General features: G+C 39.1%; 1 protein-coding gene across 15 annotated transcripts in view; it reads left to right on the top strand.

The window, feature by feature from the left end:
- Positions 1 to 21,523, top strand: part of DMD (dystrophin) — a 1,935,994-nt gene that overhangs the window by 1,877,465 nt on the left and 37,006 nt on the right. For 12 of the 15 annotated variants that reach the window (XM_043505382.1, XM_043505371.1, XM_043505378.1 and 9 more), the window contains 5 exons: positions 207 to 364; positions 13,218 to 13,384; positions 15,633 to 15,744; positions 19,886 to 20,022; positions 20,792 to 20,830. In XM_043505382.1, coding sequence (XP_043361317.1) covers positions 207 to 364; positions 13,218 to 13,384; positions 15,633 to 15,744; positions 19,886 to 20,022; positions 20,792 to 20,830 — 613 coding nt within the window. The remainder of the gene's footprint in view (positions 1 to 206; positions 365 to 13,217; positions 13,385 to 15,632; positions 15,745 to 19,885; positions 20,023 to 20,791; positions 20,831 to 21,523) is intronic. The other 3 variants (XM_043505356.1, XM_038371952.2, XM_038372098.2) reach the window with 1 other exon arrangement.

Raw genomic sequence — 21,523 nt, 5'->3', positions numbered from 1 at the left:
TGATCTTATCAGACATTAGCACTAGGCTACTTATTTAACTGATTAATAAACAGAGAAGATAGCCAAATGGAGACCCATTGAAAAGTGGCCACTCCCATAATGCCACCGCATGTTTGAGCCTCTGAAAATAATTGTGATTCTGAAATACTTCTGTAGTCCCGGTTAACATGTTCTGTCCCTAAAACTCTTCATTTTTGTCTCTCTAGACCTGTTCAAGCAGGTAGCAAGTTCCACTGGATTCAGTGACCAGCGCCGATTGGGCCTTCTCCTGCATGACTCCATCCAGATCCCACGACAGCTTGGCGAAGTTGCATCGTTTGGTGGCAGTAACATTGAACCTAGTGTTAGGAGCTGCTTCCAGTTTGTAAGCATTTGTGTGGTTTTTGTTTTCTAATGTTTTTTCCTATTATTGTTTTTATTTTGATTTAATTCCACCCTATTTACGTTTCTGTCACTGAGAAGAAAAGTAAAATCCCTTGAGGATGAGAAACAGAAATGTGGGAGAAAGGATTGAATTCCAGGGATTGCTTAAAGAAATTTCATGTTAGTTTGCTAATCTGTTTACTTGGCAAGGCATGTGGAGTAGGTAGTTTCTTCTTGGGGTCTGTCTACAATACAAATATAGAAATGTCGGGGGAAAATCCATTTCAGTATGGTTATCCTGTCCTGGTTACTACATTGCTAAAAGGGGCAGTGTGGACAGGATCTAACCATATTACAGCTGGGTCACATGGAAATTTTTTATTTTATGTGAATTACTTTACCCATCCCTACTGCCAGCACACATGCCTTTTTGTTATAAAATGATGTAGGTGCTCACCACTGGATCACAGCTGTCATGAAGAACAACAGTTATTCTAAGGCCTGATCTATACCTAAAATTTAGGTCAATCTAGGGACATTATTCAGGGCTGTGAAAAATTTCTCACACTGTGTGATATAATTAGGTTGACCTAACCCACGACTGTAGAGGCAGCTGGGTCAACATCAGAATTCTTCTGCTACTGCCTCTCAAGTGGGAGAATTTACTACAATGGTGGAAAATCCCCATCCCTTGCTATAGCAAGTGTCTACATTAGAACACTATAGCAGTGTCGCTTCAGTTGTGCAACTGTAGCACTTGTAATGTAGACATACATACTCTACCCCAGGGGTAGTCAATAGCCAGATCACAGGCCAAACCCGGACCGCCAGGCACTTTTGAATGGATCCCAAAATCTTTTTATTTACTTGTTATCACTGTTGTTTTTTATTATTGTCTCTGGCATCTGGACCTTGATTGTACCTCGACCAAGAAATATGAAGCTTGCCAAAAAATAATTGACACTCCCTGCCCTACCCCATATACAGAGTGTATAAATAACAATGAAAAACAGAGGTCTCCAGTAGAGAGGTAAGAATGGGTCAAATGAATGAACTGTGAAGAGTCAGCATTAGTATTGTTTCAGAGAAGTGACAAGCAGGCTTTCGGTTTGTTTCGCTGTGTGAAAGGATAATGCTGCTCTCCTTTTAGCAATTCTGTGACCGCTGCTGTGCTCTATATTGAAAAATGCACAGTGCAGTCCAGATTCTTTTCTCAAATTCACAACTGATAAAATTTAAATCACACTTCTAATTTTGGGAGGAAAGTGGGATATTTATCCTTTATTCTTGCCAACAGTAGGATGCATACCTAAACATTTCCAGTTTCCTACATCAAAGGTTAAAACACATCAGGAATGATAAAAGAAAGTAAGAAGATTAGAGTAGATTATAGAAGAGAAGGTGAAATGCATGTTCTGCTATGCTCATCAATGCATCTTCTACATAACAACAAATGAGTGGGTGACCTCATCCGCACTTTCTTATCTCTCTTCTTACTGTCTCCAGGCGTTTTTACATTTTGCTCAAGTTTAAACTGTGTAGTAATCTACAGCAAGTGCTTTTCAATGAATAGTAATGGCAGTAAGTACTCTTAAGTTATTGTATTTAAAAAACATATACAATTATAAAATGACCTGTGGTTTCCTGTTGTGATGGGTGGATTTTTAAAAATCCTTTATTTGATTTTTATTGTCACTTCTGGTTTCAGGGGTGACTCACTTTTTCACAAGCTGACAATGTGGATCAGTTTAGTTCTAGAGGGTTTATATTTCCCCTTACCCTCGTTTTTTTGGTTTTTTTTGTTTTTTTTTTTTGACTTTTGTTCTCCTTGGTATTACCCAGCCCTCTCCTGAAAAGAGTCTCTGTGCTCTTGTGCTGTTGTGCTCTGTGCAAAAACTGCATCATGAACCATGTCCAAAAGATGCCATGGTGATAAACAAGGAATAAGAACATTGGTAGCTAGAAGAGATCCTGTGGTAACCTTCAGGGGTTTGTAGGGGGGCTCTGTGATGCGTTTTTAGGTTTTGTCAGACCAACACAGAATAATGTGACAGCAGCTCCATAGGATGCTGAAGGGGACATGTAAATCTGCTCCCCATTCAATCAGGTCTCTATGGAGCCTGCCCCTTCCCTTCTCCCATGGAAACTACTGTAACATCCACAAAACTATTTTGAACAAAAGGTGGGGGATAGGAATTTTAATAAATTGTTTTTGTAAAAAGGCCCCGGGCCTGTGGGTATACAGCAGAAAATGGATATATTTGTGACATGGAGGGGAATGCGTTTGAGGAAGATATTTGGCCGACCAAAGCAAGGTGTGACGCTCAGCTGCATTTGTGTGTGTGTGTGTGTGTGTGTGTGTGTGTGTTTGGAACACTGCATACAACCATTTCCAAAATTCCTGGGAATATTTAGCCATCAGTGGGCAGAACCCTGTTGAATCTGATACAAATCAAAACACTGAAGGAGCCTGATTCACAGGAAAATCAGGGCCCCCAGATTGCCCAGTGCTGCAGGCAGAGGAATCTTTCTGGTTCCCCCTGCTGCTGCCTTCTCACATCAGAGGGAGAACCTCAGCTTGGTGCTTGGAGAGATTGTAACCTCAACTCTAATAGTAAGAGAGCCTTATGAGGAGGGTTTGTAGTGTGGGAACTGGGGATCCAGGGAGGAGGGAAAAGGAGGGCAGAGTGCATGGGAGGGGCAAGAATGGGGGGAGGACAAAGTAGCAAAGACCTTAGGGATGCGGCAATGATGGTGGGAGAAGTAGGGACCCAGGGTAAGGAAGAGGAAGCAGGTCCCCAAAGAGGATGGGGGAGGGAGTGGGGAGAAGGGGAGTGGATCTGCCAGTGGGGAGGGGAAAGCAGGGTCTCTCAGGGACCCAGAAGGAGAGAAGGGGTGGGGGGCAAAGCAGGGACCCTTAAGGGAATGGGTGGAGGAGGATAATTGTGGTGGTGAGGGCAGCAAGGGCTCAGAAAGGGGGAAGTGGGTGGCAGGCACGGAAGCAGGGAATTGGAGTAAGGGGAGTAGAGATGGGGAGGTTGAAAATGGGGCACCTGGGGACAGGAGATGGAGAGACCCTGGAATGGGGGGCCCCACATTGGGGTGATGTCAATGGTATAAAGGAGGGGGTTATGAAAGACCCAGCTCCAGGCATGAGGAAGTGGGTGGAAGATTGCCTGGAGTCCCTGAAATAGAGAGGGATGAGAGTGTAGCACATACAGCTTGTGGGTGGAATGACACTGCTGCACACTCCTTTCTCTCTCCCCTGCATCTTCCCCTTCTGGGATTTTATTGAAGGGAAATAATTTTAATATAGAAAAATAAATCAGGGGATGTGTGCTTTATGCATTGCTGTGTCCAAACATTGTCTGATGTTAGGTCTTTCTTCATATGTCTCTTTTTTAAGGACTAAGAATTGTACTTTGGGGTTTATTTATTCCTCATATTTATACATTTGTTTTAGTTACTTGTGCTGATCATAACCTAGTAATAACTTTCAGACACATCAGAAAGTCAGCAGCAAATGTATACTTCAGAATTCACTCTCCCAACCCGCTTAGGTTAGGTGCCCTGGCAACAGCCTTGTCTGTCATGCACAGCAGCATGAAAATGTGATGTTTACTGTACCAGGAGATAACGGGGGGAATCTCCACCGGTTTTTGTTTGAAGTATAAGTCCTTGAGAATGGTGGGGGAGGGCAGTCTTGTTCTGTCAACATGCAAGTGTTCTAAGCGCTGCTGTTTATAACAGCCTGTGCAAATGGTAATAAAACGCTTACCATTCCCACAAGCATATTCTTTGTCCTAAAGAATGAGTTTTTTACTTTAGGCTGCTGCTTTTTTATTTTTCTTCCCACCAGCTTGGAGGCTTGGTTGGTTGTTTGGTTTTTGTTTGTTTGTTTGTTTTTTATCCTTTCTGAATAACGAAAGGAGGTGCTAATACTAACTGTGAAGAGCAAGGATGTGATGTAGAATATAATATATTGCTTATACAACTGGGAAAATCCTCCCCAAACTAGAAAAATGTAATTATATTTTGAGGTGTTTTAAAGGCAAAAATCTTAACTGAGGTCAAAAAAACTTGATGAAAATGCTTGAGTCACAGTACATAAAGATTATCTGTAAGGTCCATGAAAAGTTATGTGCATTTTCTCAGCATTGTATTGTGGCACTGCGATGGGTACCCGCATGGCCCCACAGTATGCCAACATTTTTATGGCTGACTTAGAACAACACTTCCTCAGCTCTCGTCCACTAATGTCCCTACTCTACTAGAGCTACATTGATGACATCTTCATCATCTGGACCCATGGAAAAGAAGCCCTTGAGGAATTCCACCAGGATTTCAACAATTTCCATCCCACCATCAACCTCAGCCTGGACCAGTCCACACAAGAGATCCACTTCCTGGACACTACGGTGCTAATAAGCGATGGTCACATAAACACCACCCTATATCGGAAACCTACTGACCGCTATTCCTACCTACATGCCTCGAGCTTTCATCCAGATCATACCACACGATCCATTGTCTACAGCCAAGCTCTACGATATAACCGCATTTGCTCCAACCCCTCAGACAGAGACAAACACCTACAAGATCTCTATCATGCATTCCTACAACTACAATACCCACCTGCTGAAGTGAAGAAACAGATTGACAGAGCCAGAAGAGTACCCAGAAGTCACCTACTACAGGACAGGCCCAACAAAGAAAACAACAGAACGCCACTAGCCATCACCTTCAGCCCCCAACTAAAACCTCTCCAACGCATCATCAAGGATCTACAACCTATCCTGAAGGACGACCCATCACTCTCACAGATCTTGGGAGACAGGCCAGTCCTTGCTTACAGACAGCCCCCCAATCTGAAACAAATACTCACCAGCAACCACACACCACACAACAGAACCACCAACATAGGAACCTATCCTTGCAACAAAGCCCGTTGCCAACTCTGTCCACATATCTATTCAGGGGACACCATCATAGGGCCTAATCACATCAGCCACACTATCAGAGGCTCGTTCACCTGCGCATCTACCAATGTGATATATGCCATCATGTGCCAGCTATGCCCCTCTGCCATGTACATTGGCCAAACTGGACAGTCTCTACGTAAAAGAATGAATGGGCACAAATCAGACGTCAAGAATTATAACATTCAAAAACCAGTTGGAGAACACTTCAATCTCTCTGGTCACTCGATTACAGACCTAAGAGTAATGACAGGTTTCAGAGTAGCAGCCGTGTTAGTCTGTATTCGCAAAAAGAAAAAAGAAATGCATCCGATGAAGTGAGCTGTAGCTCACGAAAGCTTACGCTCTAATAAATTTGTTAGTCTCTAAGGTGCCACAAGTACTCCTTTTCTTTAGACCTAAGAGTGGCTATCCTTCAACAAAAAAGCTTCAAAAACAGACTCCAACGAGAGACTGCTGAATTGGAATTAATTTGCAAACTGGATACAATTAACTTAGGCTTGAATAGAGACTGGGAATGGATGAGTCATTACACAAAGTAAAACTATTTCCCCATGTTATTTCTCCCCCCCACCCCACCTCAGATATTCTTGTTATTCTTGTTCTTGTTATTCTTGTTAACTGCTTGTCACCATGAAAGGTTTTCCTCCTTTTCCCCCCCTGCTGCTGGTGATGGCTTATCTTAAGTGATCACTCTCCTTACAGTAAGAAAAGGAGTACTTGTGGCACCTTAGGCTTATGCTCTAATAAATTTGTTAGTCTCTAAGGTGCCACAAGTACTCCTTTTCTTTTTGCGAATACAGACTAACACGGCTGCTACTCTGAAACCTCTCCTTACAGTGTGTATGATAAAACCCATTGTTTCATGTTCTCTGTGCGTGTATATCAATCTCCCCTCTGTTTTTTCCACCAAATGCATACAGTGAAGTGAGCTGTAGCTCACGAAAGCTTATGCTCTAATAAATTTGTTAGTCTCTAAGGTGCCACAAGTACTCCTTTTCTTTTTGAGGGTACTATATTTCTCTTCTTTAGTAAACATGATAGATAAATGCTCTTGGGAGATAAGGTGGTGTTAAAAGCTAAAAAAAAGTTGTTTGTTGTGTTCCCTTGGCAGGTGTGGTAAGCTTGGATGATCTTGCATTTAAAGGTACTTTATCTCTAGTTTTTGTTGAGCGAAAGTTTAGTGTTTTCCATGTTGGGTTCATTTCTAAGGTAAAACTGAAAATATGCTATACAGAGCATATCAGCCATGACAGTGCTCCTTTGAGGCCTGGCTTATCTTGTTTACTGGCCCAGAAACCACAGCAGTATTTTTCTAGTGAATCATGCTGGAAAATTGCTAATGTACTTTCCTCGGCCAGTATAGACAAGGCCTAAGTGATAAAAATTTAGGTGTTACACACACCTTTCTTCCATGGCTTACTATGATGATGAAACTAAGAAATGGGAGCAAAAAAAGAGCCACAGGTGAGCTGGTTAGTTCAACTCAGTGTACGAAAATGTAGCTGCTCTTCCCCCAATACCTTTGTGAAGTGTGAAGGGTGTTTTTCTTTATGCTGTAAAATTATTTAAGGATTTTTTTCCCCACTGAAATTGGATGTAGGGCAGGAGTTTTTATATAGAATGTTATCCACATGAAACAAGTAGGGGAGGACATATAACTAGATTATATCTAACATCAGATATACTATTCTATTCATACACGTATAAAGAAAATAACTGACTTTCTACAGTCTACATTTGTTATGGATATATGTATACTGTATTGGTGAAAAAGAAAGACTGAGATATTTTTACAACTATTTTAACTGTGGTGCAGTCCTGAAGTATGCACTCTGGCAAACGGAAGCTGGAATAAAGGTTTATAAGCTCTTTGAGTTTGGGGCCATGTATTCCTATGTGTCCGTGCCCTGATCCTGATTGGGACCATAGACCACAACTGCAATACAAAAAAGAAATAATAATAATAATAATAATGTCCAGGATGAATAACTGAAATATGACAAACATACAAACACCAGTAAAATCACTGTATTATCAACAGGGGCATCCTCTTTGTGCAGCTGGCCTATAGAGAACTAACAAATCCCTCTGCAAGCTGCTGTGCTATAAATGTCATAAAACTGCGCTTCCTCTGGTGTTCTTTTGGTAGAAACTTGTGGGCATGTTATGGAACCAAAAACTTAATGAGACTGGCTTTCAGAAGCAAACCTGAGCAAATCTAAAAGCGATCTTCTGAATGGAGATGTGTTAAAATGGTAAGAGCAAGGCTGGGGAAAAAAGAAGGATCTTGTTTTTTCAGTGATAATGAATGGAATGTTTGAGCCTTGCCAGTAATGTCATCAGTTAGAATAATTTATTTCATTTATATCTGATGTGTCACTAACACCATGACTAGACTGGTTTAGTATAATGCAAGAGATCAAAGTCATCATCTTAGACACTCCAAGGGTTAAGAATGGCATAAGCACTCTGTGTGGCATAGCCTAGCTCATGTCATGTCCTTGTGATTGCCTTCTTATGTTTGACTGGGAAATAGCACTTGCCTTGGAAACTATGGAGCATTGACTCTTCTTGTCATCTTTATTTATCCCTTTTTAACACATCCAGGTGTGAGGAGGAAAGCTGGCTGCATAGAAAGGTATAAATGTAGTATTAAGCCATTGAGACCAGGAAAAAGGAATGATAATCTTAGCCGAAGAAAGCAGGATTGGATGTTGGAAGACATAGGTTCTGTTCCTGTCTGACACACACTTACTTTGTTTCAGAGTAGCAGCCGTGTTAGTCTGTATTCGCAAAAAGAAAAGGAGTACTTGTGGCACCTTAGAGACTAACAAATTTATTAGAGCATAAATGCATCCGATGAAGTGAGCTGTAGCTCACGAAAGCTTATGCTCTAATAAATTTGTTAGTCTCTAAGGTGCCACAAGTACTCCTTTTCTTTTTACACTTACTTTGTGTTTGTCACGTTGGGCAAATCATGTAAATTTCGTATCTGTTTCCTCATCCGAAAAATGGAGATAATATTTATCTACTGTCACAGGTTGCTATGAATGAAGCTTAATATAAGATCCTGGATGGAAGACACTATTAAGTGAATATTATTATTTTTAGAACTTATTTCCCAAATTGCAGTGTTATAGTAGGTAATATGTATGTGACTGAAAATTTGTCTGATTCTGCCAGACAGCGTGATACTACTTTGTACATTGAGAAATAAGGCAGTATTGTACAACACAGACATACATTTGATCTGTCCTCAAACTGATACAGTATACATTTTAAAAAGCCAGAATGAGCAAAAGGGGAGGAAGAGCTTAAATCCAGGGGGAGGGCGGTGGCAGAAATATTCAGCTCCCGATCATTGCATAAAGATGCAAAAAATTACCCTGCTTCCCCTCCTTTCAATTGTTTTTTGGCAAACAAATGCAGAAAAACAGATGTCTGAATTATAATGAATTTGAATATCCCTCCATAACAAATTGTTGTTTGTAAACTGGGAAAGGCTTTATGATTCACTGTTGTTACCATAAAAATTGGGAGTTCCATAGAAATATGTTGAAGAAAAGAATCATTAATATTCCTTACAGCCTGCTCTTGTTAATTCTGATATGTTCTGTCTGAATGCAGACTTTTTCCCTTATGTAAAATCTTCAGCTGCTGCCTTTACTGGATTTAGAGGTTATTAAAGAAAATGTAATAGCAGCTTAGGGAACAGTCAAGAACTGTCTGTCCTATACTGTCTGACCCTGACCAGCTTTTCTCCATGTGGCTTTAAATCTTCATGTAATATAATTCATAACCAGTTTTGAAACATTTTAATGCAGCTAATCCCCCAAAGCACAGGTTTTGTATGAGCTGTATACCAAATAGTTGGATAGTCCACTTTTAGGACCATTAGCAATCAACGGTGACTGCAGATTTAAAATGGATTTTTGAATGTTACAGGAGGTGTTTCTTTAGAGCAACTTTTTTCCTGTAGACTTAAAGCGACTACAAAAGGATGGGCTAATACTTTGGGTTGCTCATTTTTATTCTGTCTACAATACACACTGCAGCATTTCAACACTACCTGAAAGGGGGTTTCAAAGAGGATGGCTCTAGACTGTTCTCAATGGTAGCAGATGACAGAACGAGGAGTAATGGTCTCAAGTTGCAATGGGGGAGGTTTAGATTGGATATTAGGAAAAACTTTTTCACTAAGAGGGTGGTGAAACACTGGAATGCGTTACCTAGGGAGGTGGTAGAATCTCCTTCCTTAGAGGTTTTTAAGGTCAGGCTTGACAAAGCCCTAGCTGGGATGATTTAACTGGGACTTGGTCCTGCTTTGAGCAGGGGGTTGGACTAGATGACCTTCTGGGGTCCCTTCCAACCCTGATATTCTATGATTCTATGATTCTATGATTCTAACACAGAATTCATCTTTTGGTACTAGAAATAGCATATTAAACAGATACTCCATCAATACTTTGGAACCCAGAGAATGTCTGGGAGAACGTAAAAAAGAAAAGGAGTACTTGTGGCACAGACTAACAAATTTATTTGAGCATAAGCTTTCATGAGTTACAGCTCACGAATGTAGAGAGTATTGTCTAGTAGTTAGAGCATAAGTGAGAGTGATGACTCAGCAGTTCAGTTCTGGACTGACACTGACTCATTGAGTGACCTCAGGGGTAAGTCACTTGATCGCTCTGTGCTACAATTACTCTATCTTAAAATGGGGATCGGTAATAATGGTTTGTGCCCCACCTCACAGGGATGTCTAGAATTAATTGATGTTTGTAAAGTGCTTTGAGATTCTTCAGTGAAAGACAATGTGCATAATTCTGAACATAGTCAGCAAATTATTGAATTAAAGCTGTGATTTGTTACTGTGGTGGTTATACTTTTTCTATTGTGATGTCTTTTGTGTTCTCTTTGCTCCAGTGAGTGTTTCCTTTTAAAAATACTATAGCTAAGAAAAACTAAGGTCAGACAAAGTGGGTTTAATGCACAATCCATTGGATGTATTGCAGTACATCAAACAAGATTATTCTAATTTCATAGAAGAGATGTATAAAAAAAATGAAACCTCCTATTGTTTTCTAATATTATTTCAATATGGGAAACCCATTTACACTGGGTTTTACAAAGCAGCCAGTGGAACCCTTACATTTTCTGACCATTTCCCAAATTAGCATAAAAATCCCAAGAAAAAAACAAACAAAGCCTTTATTCTAATTAATCAAACTGATGCAGTGTTTTAAGTCAAAGTTGAAGGAATGAATTATTCAGAGGATATTTTTGGGAAGAGTAAGGAGAATGTCACTCTGGGCAACTTTTGACTTCTTATTCCAACTGTAATTATTGACAGTTAATTAGGTGACCAAACTTGTAAACCGTGTTAAAAAACAAAGCAACTTGAGTTTTTTCCCCCTCCTCCTCTCTCTGCATCCCTGTATTTTTAACTAATTTAGAGGTTTTTCCCAATAAATTTGTGTCACTGTTCCCTCTGGTAGCTGATCAGACTGGGGTGCTACTAAAGTGAGAAGCATCAGGTGATATTGTAAAGATACTCTGAATCTTGAACAAAAGAGAGAAGCCCTAGCACTGAAAGCTAATATTTATTATTGTTTAAGTAAATTTATTTAATTATGTAGCGTGTGTTTGGTGCCACAAAATGAAGACGATGCTTGCTCTGTGGACCTTTAAAATATAAAGGCAGACACAACAGAGACAACAGGGATGTACTGGCAATTTTTTAAAATTATAATTATTAACTACTAACTCATTTCATTGGGAAGGATTTGAATGAATATCCAAACTACTGGGGAGAACATCCACTATATAAGGGATACCATAGCGGGGGCGGGGGGTTGGAGGGAGACACACAGAAACAGGATTGCTTGAAGGTGATTATTGGGACATCAAAGTTGGTATCCTTGGCAGAGTGGAGGAGATGAGAGGACTAAACTCCCAATATGTAGTCCAAGTCAAAGTTGTGTAGGCCTTTAAGGTAAGTACAAGAAATTTAAATATGATGTAGTGGGAAAGGGGAAGTTTACAGAGGAATTCAAAGAGGTTGGGGAGATTACATTGTCAGTATCAGATTTAAAAAGTCATTTTAATGGTTTCCCTTTGGATGCACCAGGAAGGGAAAGCAATATGAAACTCAGGGAGGCTTAAGAGAAGAGTGGGTTGAAGTAATCAAGGCAGGAGATATCTAAGGTCTGGGCTGGCTTTAGCTGTGGGATCTTAGAACACGAGTAATCAATTATTTTTTGTCAGGATCCAAATTTCTTGGTCAAGGTATAGTCAAAGTCCAAACTCCAAAGAAGAAAATACAGAAATAACAACAATGATAATAAAGAAATAAAAAGATTTTGCGGTCCGTTCAAAAGTATCTGGGTGATCCGCATTTGGCCCCTGGTCCACCTTTTGATTACCCCTGTCTTAAAAATTGGGGCTGAACATTCAAAATGCTGTTGAGTAAGAAATCACAAAATGTGAGTCAAAAATGATTCTCATGTTGCAAGCCTGTGAAACAAAGCTATTTTGTTGATAGCTATTCAGAATGGGGAAAGCAGACAAGGAAAGGAGGAAAAAAATAAAAAAATAAATTCCTAATGGTGAAAAAATAAGAAACTCAGATTTAACTGTGGTAAACTTAAATTGTTGGTGAAATATCCAAGCAATGTCAGAAAGACAAACTAGATTGCAGGTCTCCATGCAGAAAGATGGGGAAAGAGTGCAGAATTAGATGTATGAGTAATCACTGTAAGAGATGGTAGTGAGAATCATGTAAGCAGATAAGATGTGAAAGGAAGAGACACATCTAAGGGACCTATGAGACTTCTACAAAAGAGGAATGGGGGAAAAAAAGAATGAAGAAACATTGGAAAGATATGAAAAGAACCAGGAGAGGACAGTGCCATGAAATAGATGTTTTGTATTGTCATAGGCCCTGATCTAGTTACCTACTTAAGTACTCGATTTTGTGGGACTACTTTTGCTTAATGTTAAGCACATATTTTAATGCTTTGCTGGACTAGGACCTGAAGTGGCAGAAAGGTCAAGAAAGATATGGATGGATTATGGACTCCAAGATTTGCCTAGCAATGGGGTCAAGTGAATAGGTGGAGGTGTTGGATATAGAGAAGTGATCTCAGAATTAGTGTCAGGAGTTGAGAGAGATATAGGGAATTTGAGGAAATCAGATGCTGGGAAGCGAAGAAAGTGTTCAAGGTGGAGAAAAGGGACTTGGAGAGTACTGAAAGGTAGTGATTAAGCTATAGGGTTTTTAATCTAGGACTCAGTGAGAGAGAGGAAGAGTTGTTTATCCAAGAAGATGGCAGTACTGAAGGAGAAGTGGGCAGATCTGGAGTGGAGGAAGATTATGTGGTCCTTGGATTTTCTTCAGTGGAGTTCAGTGGCACAGGTCTAGGAATGGAGGAAGAGGATGTTGGGTATGAGCCAATGCTAGGGGTCATTAGGAGGCATGATGTGATGGGAGAAAGGGACAAAAGAGGCACAGATGGAAGAATAAGTGGAGCTCAGAGAATCCTCTATATATAGCCAGTAAAGAAGATGAGAGGAGTGATGAAAGCACAGAGATGTCAATGAGCTCATAAATGTGCCACAGAAAAGTTAGAGATGTTAAAGGGAATGAAGTGGAGTTCAGAATGAGGTAACACATTATTCAGGAAACTGAGCAGTGCCTCTTCAGGAGAAGATCCTGGAAGTGGCATTTAAGGTTGATTCATGGGAGAGTTGACCAAGATTGAAGGCTCAGTGACGAGGTAAGGGTGAGGAGGCAGGAAGCTGGTGGGTTGGACAGGAAGTCATCAGGATGCTCTTCTTTGCTAAGTCCTTGTCTTTATTCACCCTCTTTCACAGGCCAATAACAAGCCGGAAATTGAAGCAGCCCTGTTCTTGGATTGGATGAGGCTGGAACCACAGTCCATGGTATGGCTGCCAGTGTTGCACAGGGTGGCTGCTGCTGAAACTGCCAAACACCAGGCTAAGTGTAACATCTGTAAGGAGTGTCCCATTATTGGATTCAGGTACAAAATAATACCCCTTCTGCTACGGGGTAGCAGCTGCTTAGCATGCTAAGATATATCTATCTTACCCAGAAGAAAATGTTTCTGTTTTTATTCCTTTGATTTAGCAAATATAAAAAATAAACAAACAAGTACTGCTATCCTACAGGGAGAACTATATCCATGAATTGAGCACAACAGTATTGAGTGGGGGGAGACAATTCAAATCAAATGCTTCTTTTCCTGTCAGTCCTGCTTCTCCCCTACCAAAGAACTGGTGGATTGTCCTAGTAACTATAGAATTTACTTTTATATTCCATCTATTCTGTAAACATGATTATGTTTTCTGGATTGGATCCTAATGAATTGCTTTCCATGATGATATAAAAGCATGCAAATGAACAGAAAAAAATTACAGAAGCACAAAAATCCAGGGCTATTTATATATTTTTCGGAGAAAGAGAGTTTAATTGGTGGACTATTTAACCTAGTGTGCTAGAAATACTGTTATATTATGATCGTTGCTTTAGACAGAATCTACTCAGTCTATCTTCTGTAAACATCTCTTATTTAACAATAATCAGAAGTTCTTGATTCTGAAATGTTGCTGATGGATTTAAATATCTGGATGAACCCTGTGGTTACTATAGCAATGAATAAACCACTGTGTTGTAAAATGGCTATGTATTGGTATGGCTATTCAGAATCCACTTAACAGCTAAGTAAATACTCGCTTTCAATTATGCTTAGACTTGTTTTATCACTTTGTTTCCTAATAGCTGCCTTGTATGGTTTGTGTGCTTTTTATTCATGATGGTCTTTTTACCATTGATATTTATACTTCTGTGTATCATAGTGTTTACAAAGAGCTTTTTATAATGCTATTTCTAAAGCCCAGATATTCAACAGAGGGCAGGCAGCATTCATATAAAGATGTCATCATTTCACCCTACATTTGAGGGTTTGAATGATGACTTTAGGTGGAGATGCAGTGGAAAAGTGTCTCACTTCCTTCTCACTTTTCCCCCTGGTAGCTGGAGGAAGTGCTTTTTTAAATATTAAAAAATCCCTGGTTTTTTGTCATTGTATCAGTTCCCTTGCTATCTGAATTAATCTCCTTGTGCCTTTACTCCCAATGCATATTTCAACTTGGAGATGGTAAACATTATTGACTGAGGGGATGAGCTTGCGAGTAGGTTACTACATCTAGAAAGTTTTCTATACTTTCCTATTCCCAAATGCAATATAAGAAAATGCCTATTTACTTAACTTTGTCTCCATAATTATTCAAAGTCAAAGGGCGCTATTGTGAGCAAGGGCTGTCAGGGGACTGGATAGCCTTCTGGTTAAGGCACTGGACTGCGAGTGAGCAGATCCTGGCTACATGTGTGCATCAAATCTAATCTATAGTATATCTCTCTAGTATATCTCAAGTATTTCCAGGGCATCTATTACTGTGGTATGTAAATTATGCTTAGATAGTGTGTGTGCCTCAGTTTTCACATCTTCAAAATACACATTGTGTTGGAAGGCACTGAGAGAGTTAATAACTGTCAGACTGACAACATCTAGAAACAGTGCTGTTAACTCTCTCACTTGAAATTATTGCTAATGAACCTCTTAAAACAACACAGACTTTGTGTTCCTGGCTCCTTCCCACACTGCAATATAACAGATATAATAGGTGTTGAGGCTAAATGGATGTTTATAAATGTGCATTGAGATCCTTTAATTTGAAGGCTCTTCATACGTGCAAGCTATAGAAACTAGACAGAACTCAAACATATTGCTATTTAATGTGCAGAATGCAACAGAGCTTCCTGGGGTTATTTGAGGGGCATTTTTAGTTGAATTTATTTGGTTAGGAGGTGTGATGACAGGAAGGGTAAGAGGGATAAAAATAACTGACATTAATTTCAGCTCATCAGAAATGTGCGGGTACATTTTGTATATTTTTAAAGACATTGGTTCAGTTTTCCTTTGGCATATGGGCTTTCCCAGTATTATTCTGTAATTACTATAATTTTTGTGATTCTGTTTTTTTGCAAATGTATACGTAATTTTATAATCACCTTGCTTCAAATTGCTATTGGCCCTATATGGCAAACAGACATTTTATTATGCTTACTGTACAGTGCATTGTGTACAGCCAAAGCTATCTTGGGGGGAAAGGAGCTATTAGCAAAGGAAACTACTTTACAAATTGAAACAAAATTCAATTATGATACGCTATGAAGCTCTAAAGGCAATTTTTTCCTCACTCCATCAGGTACAGAAGCTTAAAGCACTTTAACTATGACATCTGCCAAAGCTGTTTCTTTTCTGGCCGAGTGGCAAAAGGCCATAAAATGCACTATCCAATGGTGGAATACTGCACACCGGTAGGTATCTGCCTCAGTGACGCTTAAGGTTGATTATTATGTAGAAGTAATAAGCTTCAGTTGCTATGTGCAAGCTAACACAGCATTTGTGTAGGACTTTTTTCTGTAATTAAGTCACCTTTTATACACCCCAGTCTTTAGAGCCTAGCATTTTGAAATGCACAGTGAGGAATAGCAGTAATGGTTTGAAGTAACTCGGAGTTAAGGTTTACTGCCTTTCATTGTTTATACAATGCTATATCAAAATCATTCATTATATGCTAATGGGTTCTGTGCTCAGTGTTAAATAATTGATTTTATGTATTCTACGGTAAGACTAAGATCTTGAAAAATCTATTTGTATCCTATGGTGGGGGAGAGGGGGAAATCAACTCACAATATATCAATGAGGGCCCTCCCAGGGTAGCACCCCCATTCTTTTTTCCAGTGTACTATAAGCATGTAATAAGCTCTGTACTGAAAGAGCAGTCACTAATAGAATTAGTTTAATGTGATAGCTGTTTTGACAGATGATGTCAAATGTTGGTTTGGTCATGACTGTCTCTTCAGATGCAAAATTATTCTCGGCATACTAGTGCTTTAGTGGTGGTGTTTTGTTGTAACATGATATAGTCATATGTAAAGATCTAGGGGGTACTTAAGAATAACGAACTGTATTTTCACATCTGGAGACCAAGAGCCAGATTTTCCAGTGCAATGCCTCTGCTTTGTGCTTCACCATTCATGTTATCTGGCCCTCAACCCTCTTTAACTGGTCCAGGGAGGATTATTCATATAAAGATGATTCTCCCATGACATAGAGCAGACAAGGTAGCTCTTTACCTTCCCGTGTAAGAGGAAAATGTGGAAGAGGTAAGATCATCCTGTACCACACCACTTCTCAACTGTATTTTTGGCTCCATAGGTCCATTGTAGCTGTGTGTAAATCAGAGTGCTCTTATGTGGTGCAGAAGGACTGCCCCTGTACTGAGTTTTAAGCCACCTTTGCAGACCTAGCAACCTGCATTTTGTGCAGTTTTGATGCACCTCACAATCTGGTTTCCAGTTTATAATGTGGTTTAGTGATCACAAGATCCTGTATTTTTGTCTACTAGTCAAATGTAAATGTTTAAAATAAAACCATCAAAATAATACATAACCAACTAGGAAACTAAAAATATTTGTATCTAATTTGTATGCAGACTAAAGGACATGTGGAAGGTACAGTAAGGGTTGTAAACTTGTCTCAATGAATGGGGAGTTTAAAAAAAAAAAGAGGAAAATATATACCCCAAGATGTTATGATAAGGCAAGAATAAAGTTTCTGTCCATTTTTATGATATATTTTCATTACAGCATTATTTTTTTTTTACTTCAATCATTATTTTCATTATGACATGCATAATACCTTCTAAAACATTCAGTTCACTGTGTATTGAAGGATATGGCACTGCCTGGAGTGAATCTCTGCAAGTACAATACATTTGCTTCTGCCAGCTTTTCACCAAAACTTCACCATATGCTTTATCCTTTCCTGCCCTTTCTTTATTGACTGAGATTACTGGAAATGATGATGTATTAAACTGTTGCTCATTTCAGAGGCAAAATTTAGAACAGCTCAGACAAATCTGAAATGATTATTCTACTGTAAGCATTGCTAAAGCAAACTGTAATCTTCAGATTCATAGAGCACATTTGTGCATTCCTCACAACTGTAGTTGGGGAAGGGAATCTCACTGAGTTGGTTATTGTTTCTTCTTGCCGCCTTTATTCTCCTAGCAAATGAAGCAAGGACTTCATGAAAAATGTATACAGTACACAGAGTAACACCTCTGCTGCCACCATTTTTACCTGAATGATGGGTTTTGGCAATAGAGTTCTAACTAATGGGAATTTCTGTCCCCTCAAGTGATTTGAAGGTAAATGAAACAATAAGAATAAGAGTCTCCCACTCACAATGTTCACTCATTCAAGTCTATTATAGGACCTGGTGCACTTTTCCATGGAAATATAAGAAATTCAGATTAATAACAGGCAAAATAATGAAAAACAGAAAACCGAGAGTGCATGCAGATTGCTGAGCTCAGTCTTAAGAACCCATTTCACAGATAGTAAAAAAAAATCTTCTTTATTTCTGAGCTCCAGCAATCCATACTAATTAGTTGTGCATAGCTGAACCAGCAGTGAGCTGATTTAGGAGAGGATTAAACTGGAAAAAATGTGAGCATGTAGAGCCAAGTCTCTGAGCTATTTTTTTAACTGAAAAATAACCCTCTAAGTACTGTATCACTGAGTCCTCAGTGTCTAGAATGTAATGATTTGAAAATGAACAAAAAAGAATTACAGTGGCCCTCTCTACAAGATTTTAAACACCAAAGTATTTGCTGTCTCAGCGCAAGAGAAAGCCGTCACCTTTATAGACAATTTAACTGTCAGTCGGCCAAGAATGCCTTCTTTGATGTAAGCTTCCAAAATACCTGAATGTGTCCAACTAACAGTGTGTGGTGGATTTTCCACATATCAAACAAGAATCTGATTTTTAGTCCTATTCAAGAAGAACTTGAGAATTCGTACAAGGTCCAAACAATGCAACAGCTTCTCCTTTCCTCAAGAGGGTTGAGTCAGAATAAAGGCAAGGCAATTCCTTGAATTTTTTTTTAGTGCAGAACTAAACTAAGAGCATCTGTTGCCTGAGGGTTTCTGTACCAGCTACAGAAATTGGCAAAGTGATGGTTTGGCATCTACACATCAACAAAGGTACTTTTGTTGAAAAAAAATGTAGGTTTAGATACTACTCAAATACTTTCCTAGTCTGCCAGTCAGGAATCGCATTGAGTTTTTCCACAGGATGGACTGACCTCAAAAGAAAGGGAGAATTCTTTTCCATCCCATGCCTTAGAGCAGCTTCAGCAGAGAAGTGCTTTTGTTGTCTTAATGAAGGCATTTTCAACCCCATTTCAAAGGACAGGGACAGGCAAAAACCAGCAGCATTGTGACAGTTTAAAGGCTAGAACCTAGCAACTCATTCCTCTCTCAATAGGAGGCATATAGCTTATTATACAACTAAAAGAAAACTAACATTACCTCATTTCTTTCTACCAAATTAGATGTACCAGGGAAGGACCATCCTTATGTGAGTCAGGAAAGAAATGAATTTATTGTAGGATTGCAGTATTGCAGAGCCTAGTTCCTCTGTGAGGTGTAAGAACTTGGGTACAGAATTTAAAAAGTAACTCAAGTCCTCCATTAAAATTCATCAGAGAAGGGTCCTCTGATTCTTTATCAGACTTACGAGAAGAGAAGGTCGCTAGTTCCTCCCGTTTAAGTCTCTCTGATAGACTTGTTTTGATTTCTTTTGGGCTTGGCTTAATTTGCTGTTTCTTCTTTGTACTTTTAGGTGGCTTAGATGGGAGAGAGGGACCTAAGTTCAGGTAAAGGGTTAGAGCAGTTTGAGTAGGCTGTGCTTGGGCCCAAAGTTGTTGTTCTAAATGCCTAATAACTCTGAGTTGAATAAACAAAAGGAGAAACAGCCTGTCCCAGAGTTTTCCACAACTCTAACCTCCTTTTTATGTAAAGAAAAATAAAATAGTGATGGCAGAGAAGGCTGAATAGAGAAAACTCTTTTGGGAAGATTGTGACAACTTTCATAGACTCTGCAGTCACTGAAATAGTAAACAAAAGGTGCGTATTGAGAGTGTGAAGACCCAGAGTGCTGGCTTATCAGGAAGTCATTGCCAGGTCTCACACTTGCTGCATATCCTATTTTTCAGCCATTTTAATATTTGAGCTGTGCCCAGTCAAAGCCTTTGCCTGTTCGGTGCCAAGGCAAAACAGAAATTGTGAGATTCTCATCTTCTGATTGATTGTCTGCCTCAGATCACTTGAGAAGAAGGACAAGCCTATTATCACAGAACACGGGAGTTCAAAGACTCTAACTTGGTTGGTTTTATATATTTGGCAAATAGTAACATACCTCACATTGTTTGGGAAATACTTTATATCTACAATGATAAGTGTATGCAGTTTTTGATGTTCCAAAGGTCAAATCATTAGGTGCCTCTGTGCTGTGTTCTCATGTACTATGTCAAATGATCTAGCAGAAGAAAAGATGATCAGGGACAATAATAATTAGAGCGTGATTTCATTGTGATGTTGCTTTCAGACAACTTCAGGAGAAGATGTCCGCGACTTTGCCAAGGTACTGAAAAACAAATTCCGAACAAAACGGTATTTTGCAAAGCACCCAAGAATGGGCTATTTGCCTGTGCAAACTGTCTTGGAAGGAGACAACATGGAAACGTGAGTAGCTAGCACTAAAGCAAATAAGTAGTATATCATTTGATATGTTCCTCGAGCTCCCAGCTGGCACCAACTCCCTTCACTTCCTTAATGAGTAGAGCCTCTTTTTATTTCTTCCTTTTTTGTTTACTATGGCTGAAAGGAAAACACAAGCTGACATTTCAATTGCCATTTCCTTCAACTTTTTTCACCTCTCCTTACGATACTTTAAACTTCAATTAGCAAAAGAAAAATACCTCCTACTGCATTGATTTTCTTGTAAGGCCTTAAAATGGATAAGATAATTTGGAAACTACCGATCTTAGCATTACATTTTGACTTTCTTCCAAAAGGCGTTATCTCTTTAGTGAGGTATTTTGTTTATTTTTTAATTTTGATTGCCACAGCCTAGCTTACTCTTTTCTCTACCCATGTATGTGGTCACACAAAATGACTTAAACTCATTGTATTTAAAAACAAACAAAAAAAAACCAGCGATGATGCTCATGGATCAATGAGTGGCCTTACCTTCTTTTAACTTTACAACAAGTTTATAATAATTAGCTGTTTAATGGCAGTTGCACAACAGCTTGTTATCTCTCTTTTTCTTTTAATTAATATTTTTATTTTATTTCCCAGCTTTTGGTTAAATGCTTTTCATGGTCATTCACGTTGGTCTGTTGGATTTTCTGTTTTTCAGTTGTTGTGTTTTTTTTAATCTTTCTGTAATTATTTTGCTGCTGAGTTTTCCTGCCTCTCTCTCTTCACCTCCTCATTTTTTGTCTTGCAGTCCTGTTACTCTGATCAACTTCTGGCCAGTAGATTCTGCGTGAGTACTTTTGCTGAAGTGTGCTGCTGCAGCTGCGTTCCCTCACTTTTTTGTTTTGTTTTTATTTAGTTTTTACATATGTTCATTTCCTTCTTTATTTTTTTTTCTTGATAGCCTTTCTGAAAGAATAATTTTTATTCCAGATCAGTAGAATGGGATAACACCAGGGTTTCCCAGGCATCGTGAAGTGTATACTGTATACTCTCTCTGGAGGGTGTATTCTCATCTGATTAATAGGGATTTTGGTGCACAGTCCTACTAATGCTTATGAGAGTGTGTCATTTCTGAATAAGAACAGACTCCTTGATTGTAAACTAAATGTATTTCAGATGATATACACTGAATGTTATGGTTTTTCAAAAATTTCAGAGATGACAGTGGTCTTGCAGTTAAGGCCATCATTTAAAGTTTTACTTACACTCTCATGCACACATACACAACCCCTCTCCACGCCATCCCCATGATAATCAACAATTCACTGGATATTTTATTACAGTCTTTTTTGTTTTAGAAGGTATTCTGAGGAGACGTTGAGATAGGGCATTGGGTCTTAGAGTTCTAAAAATACTGTGTAAAGTTTTATATGCTTTTCAGAAACAAAACCAATAAGATTACTCAACTGTAAACTGATTTTTCATACATGCACCATCTCTGAACGTGCTTCATCTTATTGTAGTAGTAGTAGCATCAGCA

Source organism: Dermochelys coriacea, chromosome 1 (assembly GCF_009764565.3).
Source record: "Dermochelys coriacea isolate rDerCor1 chromosome 1, rDerCor1.pri.v4, whole genome shotgun sequence".
Classification (NCBI taxonomy): domain Eukaryota; kingdom Metazoa; phylum Chordata; order Testudines; family Dermochelyidae; genus Dermochelys; species Dermochelys coriacea.
This window is presented reverse-complemented; position numbering and strand designations above follow the sequence as displayed.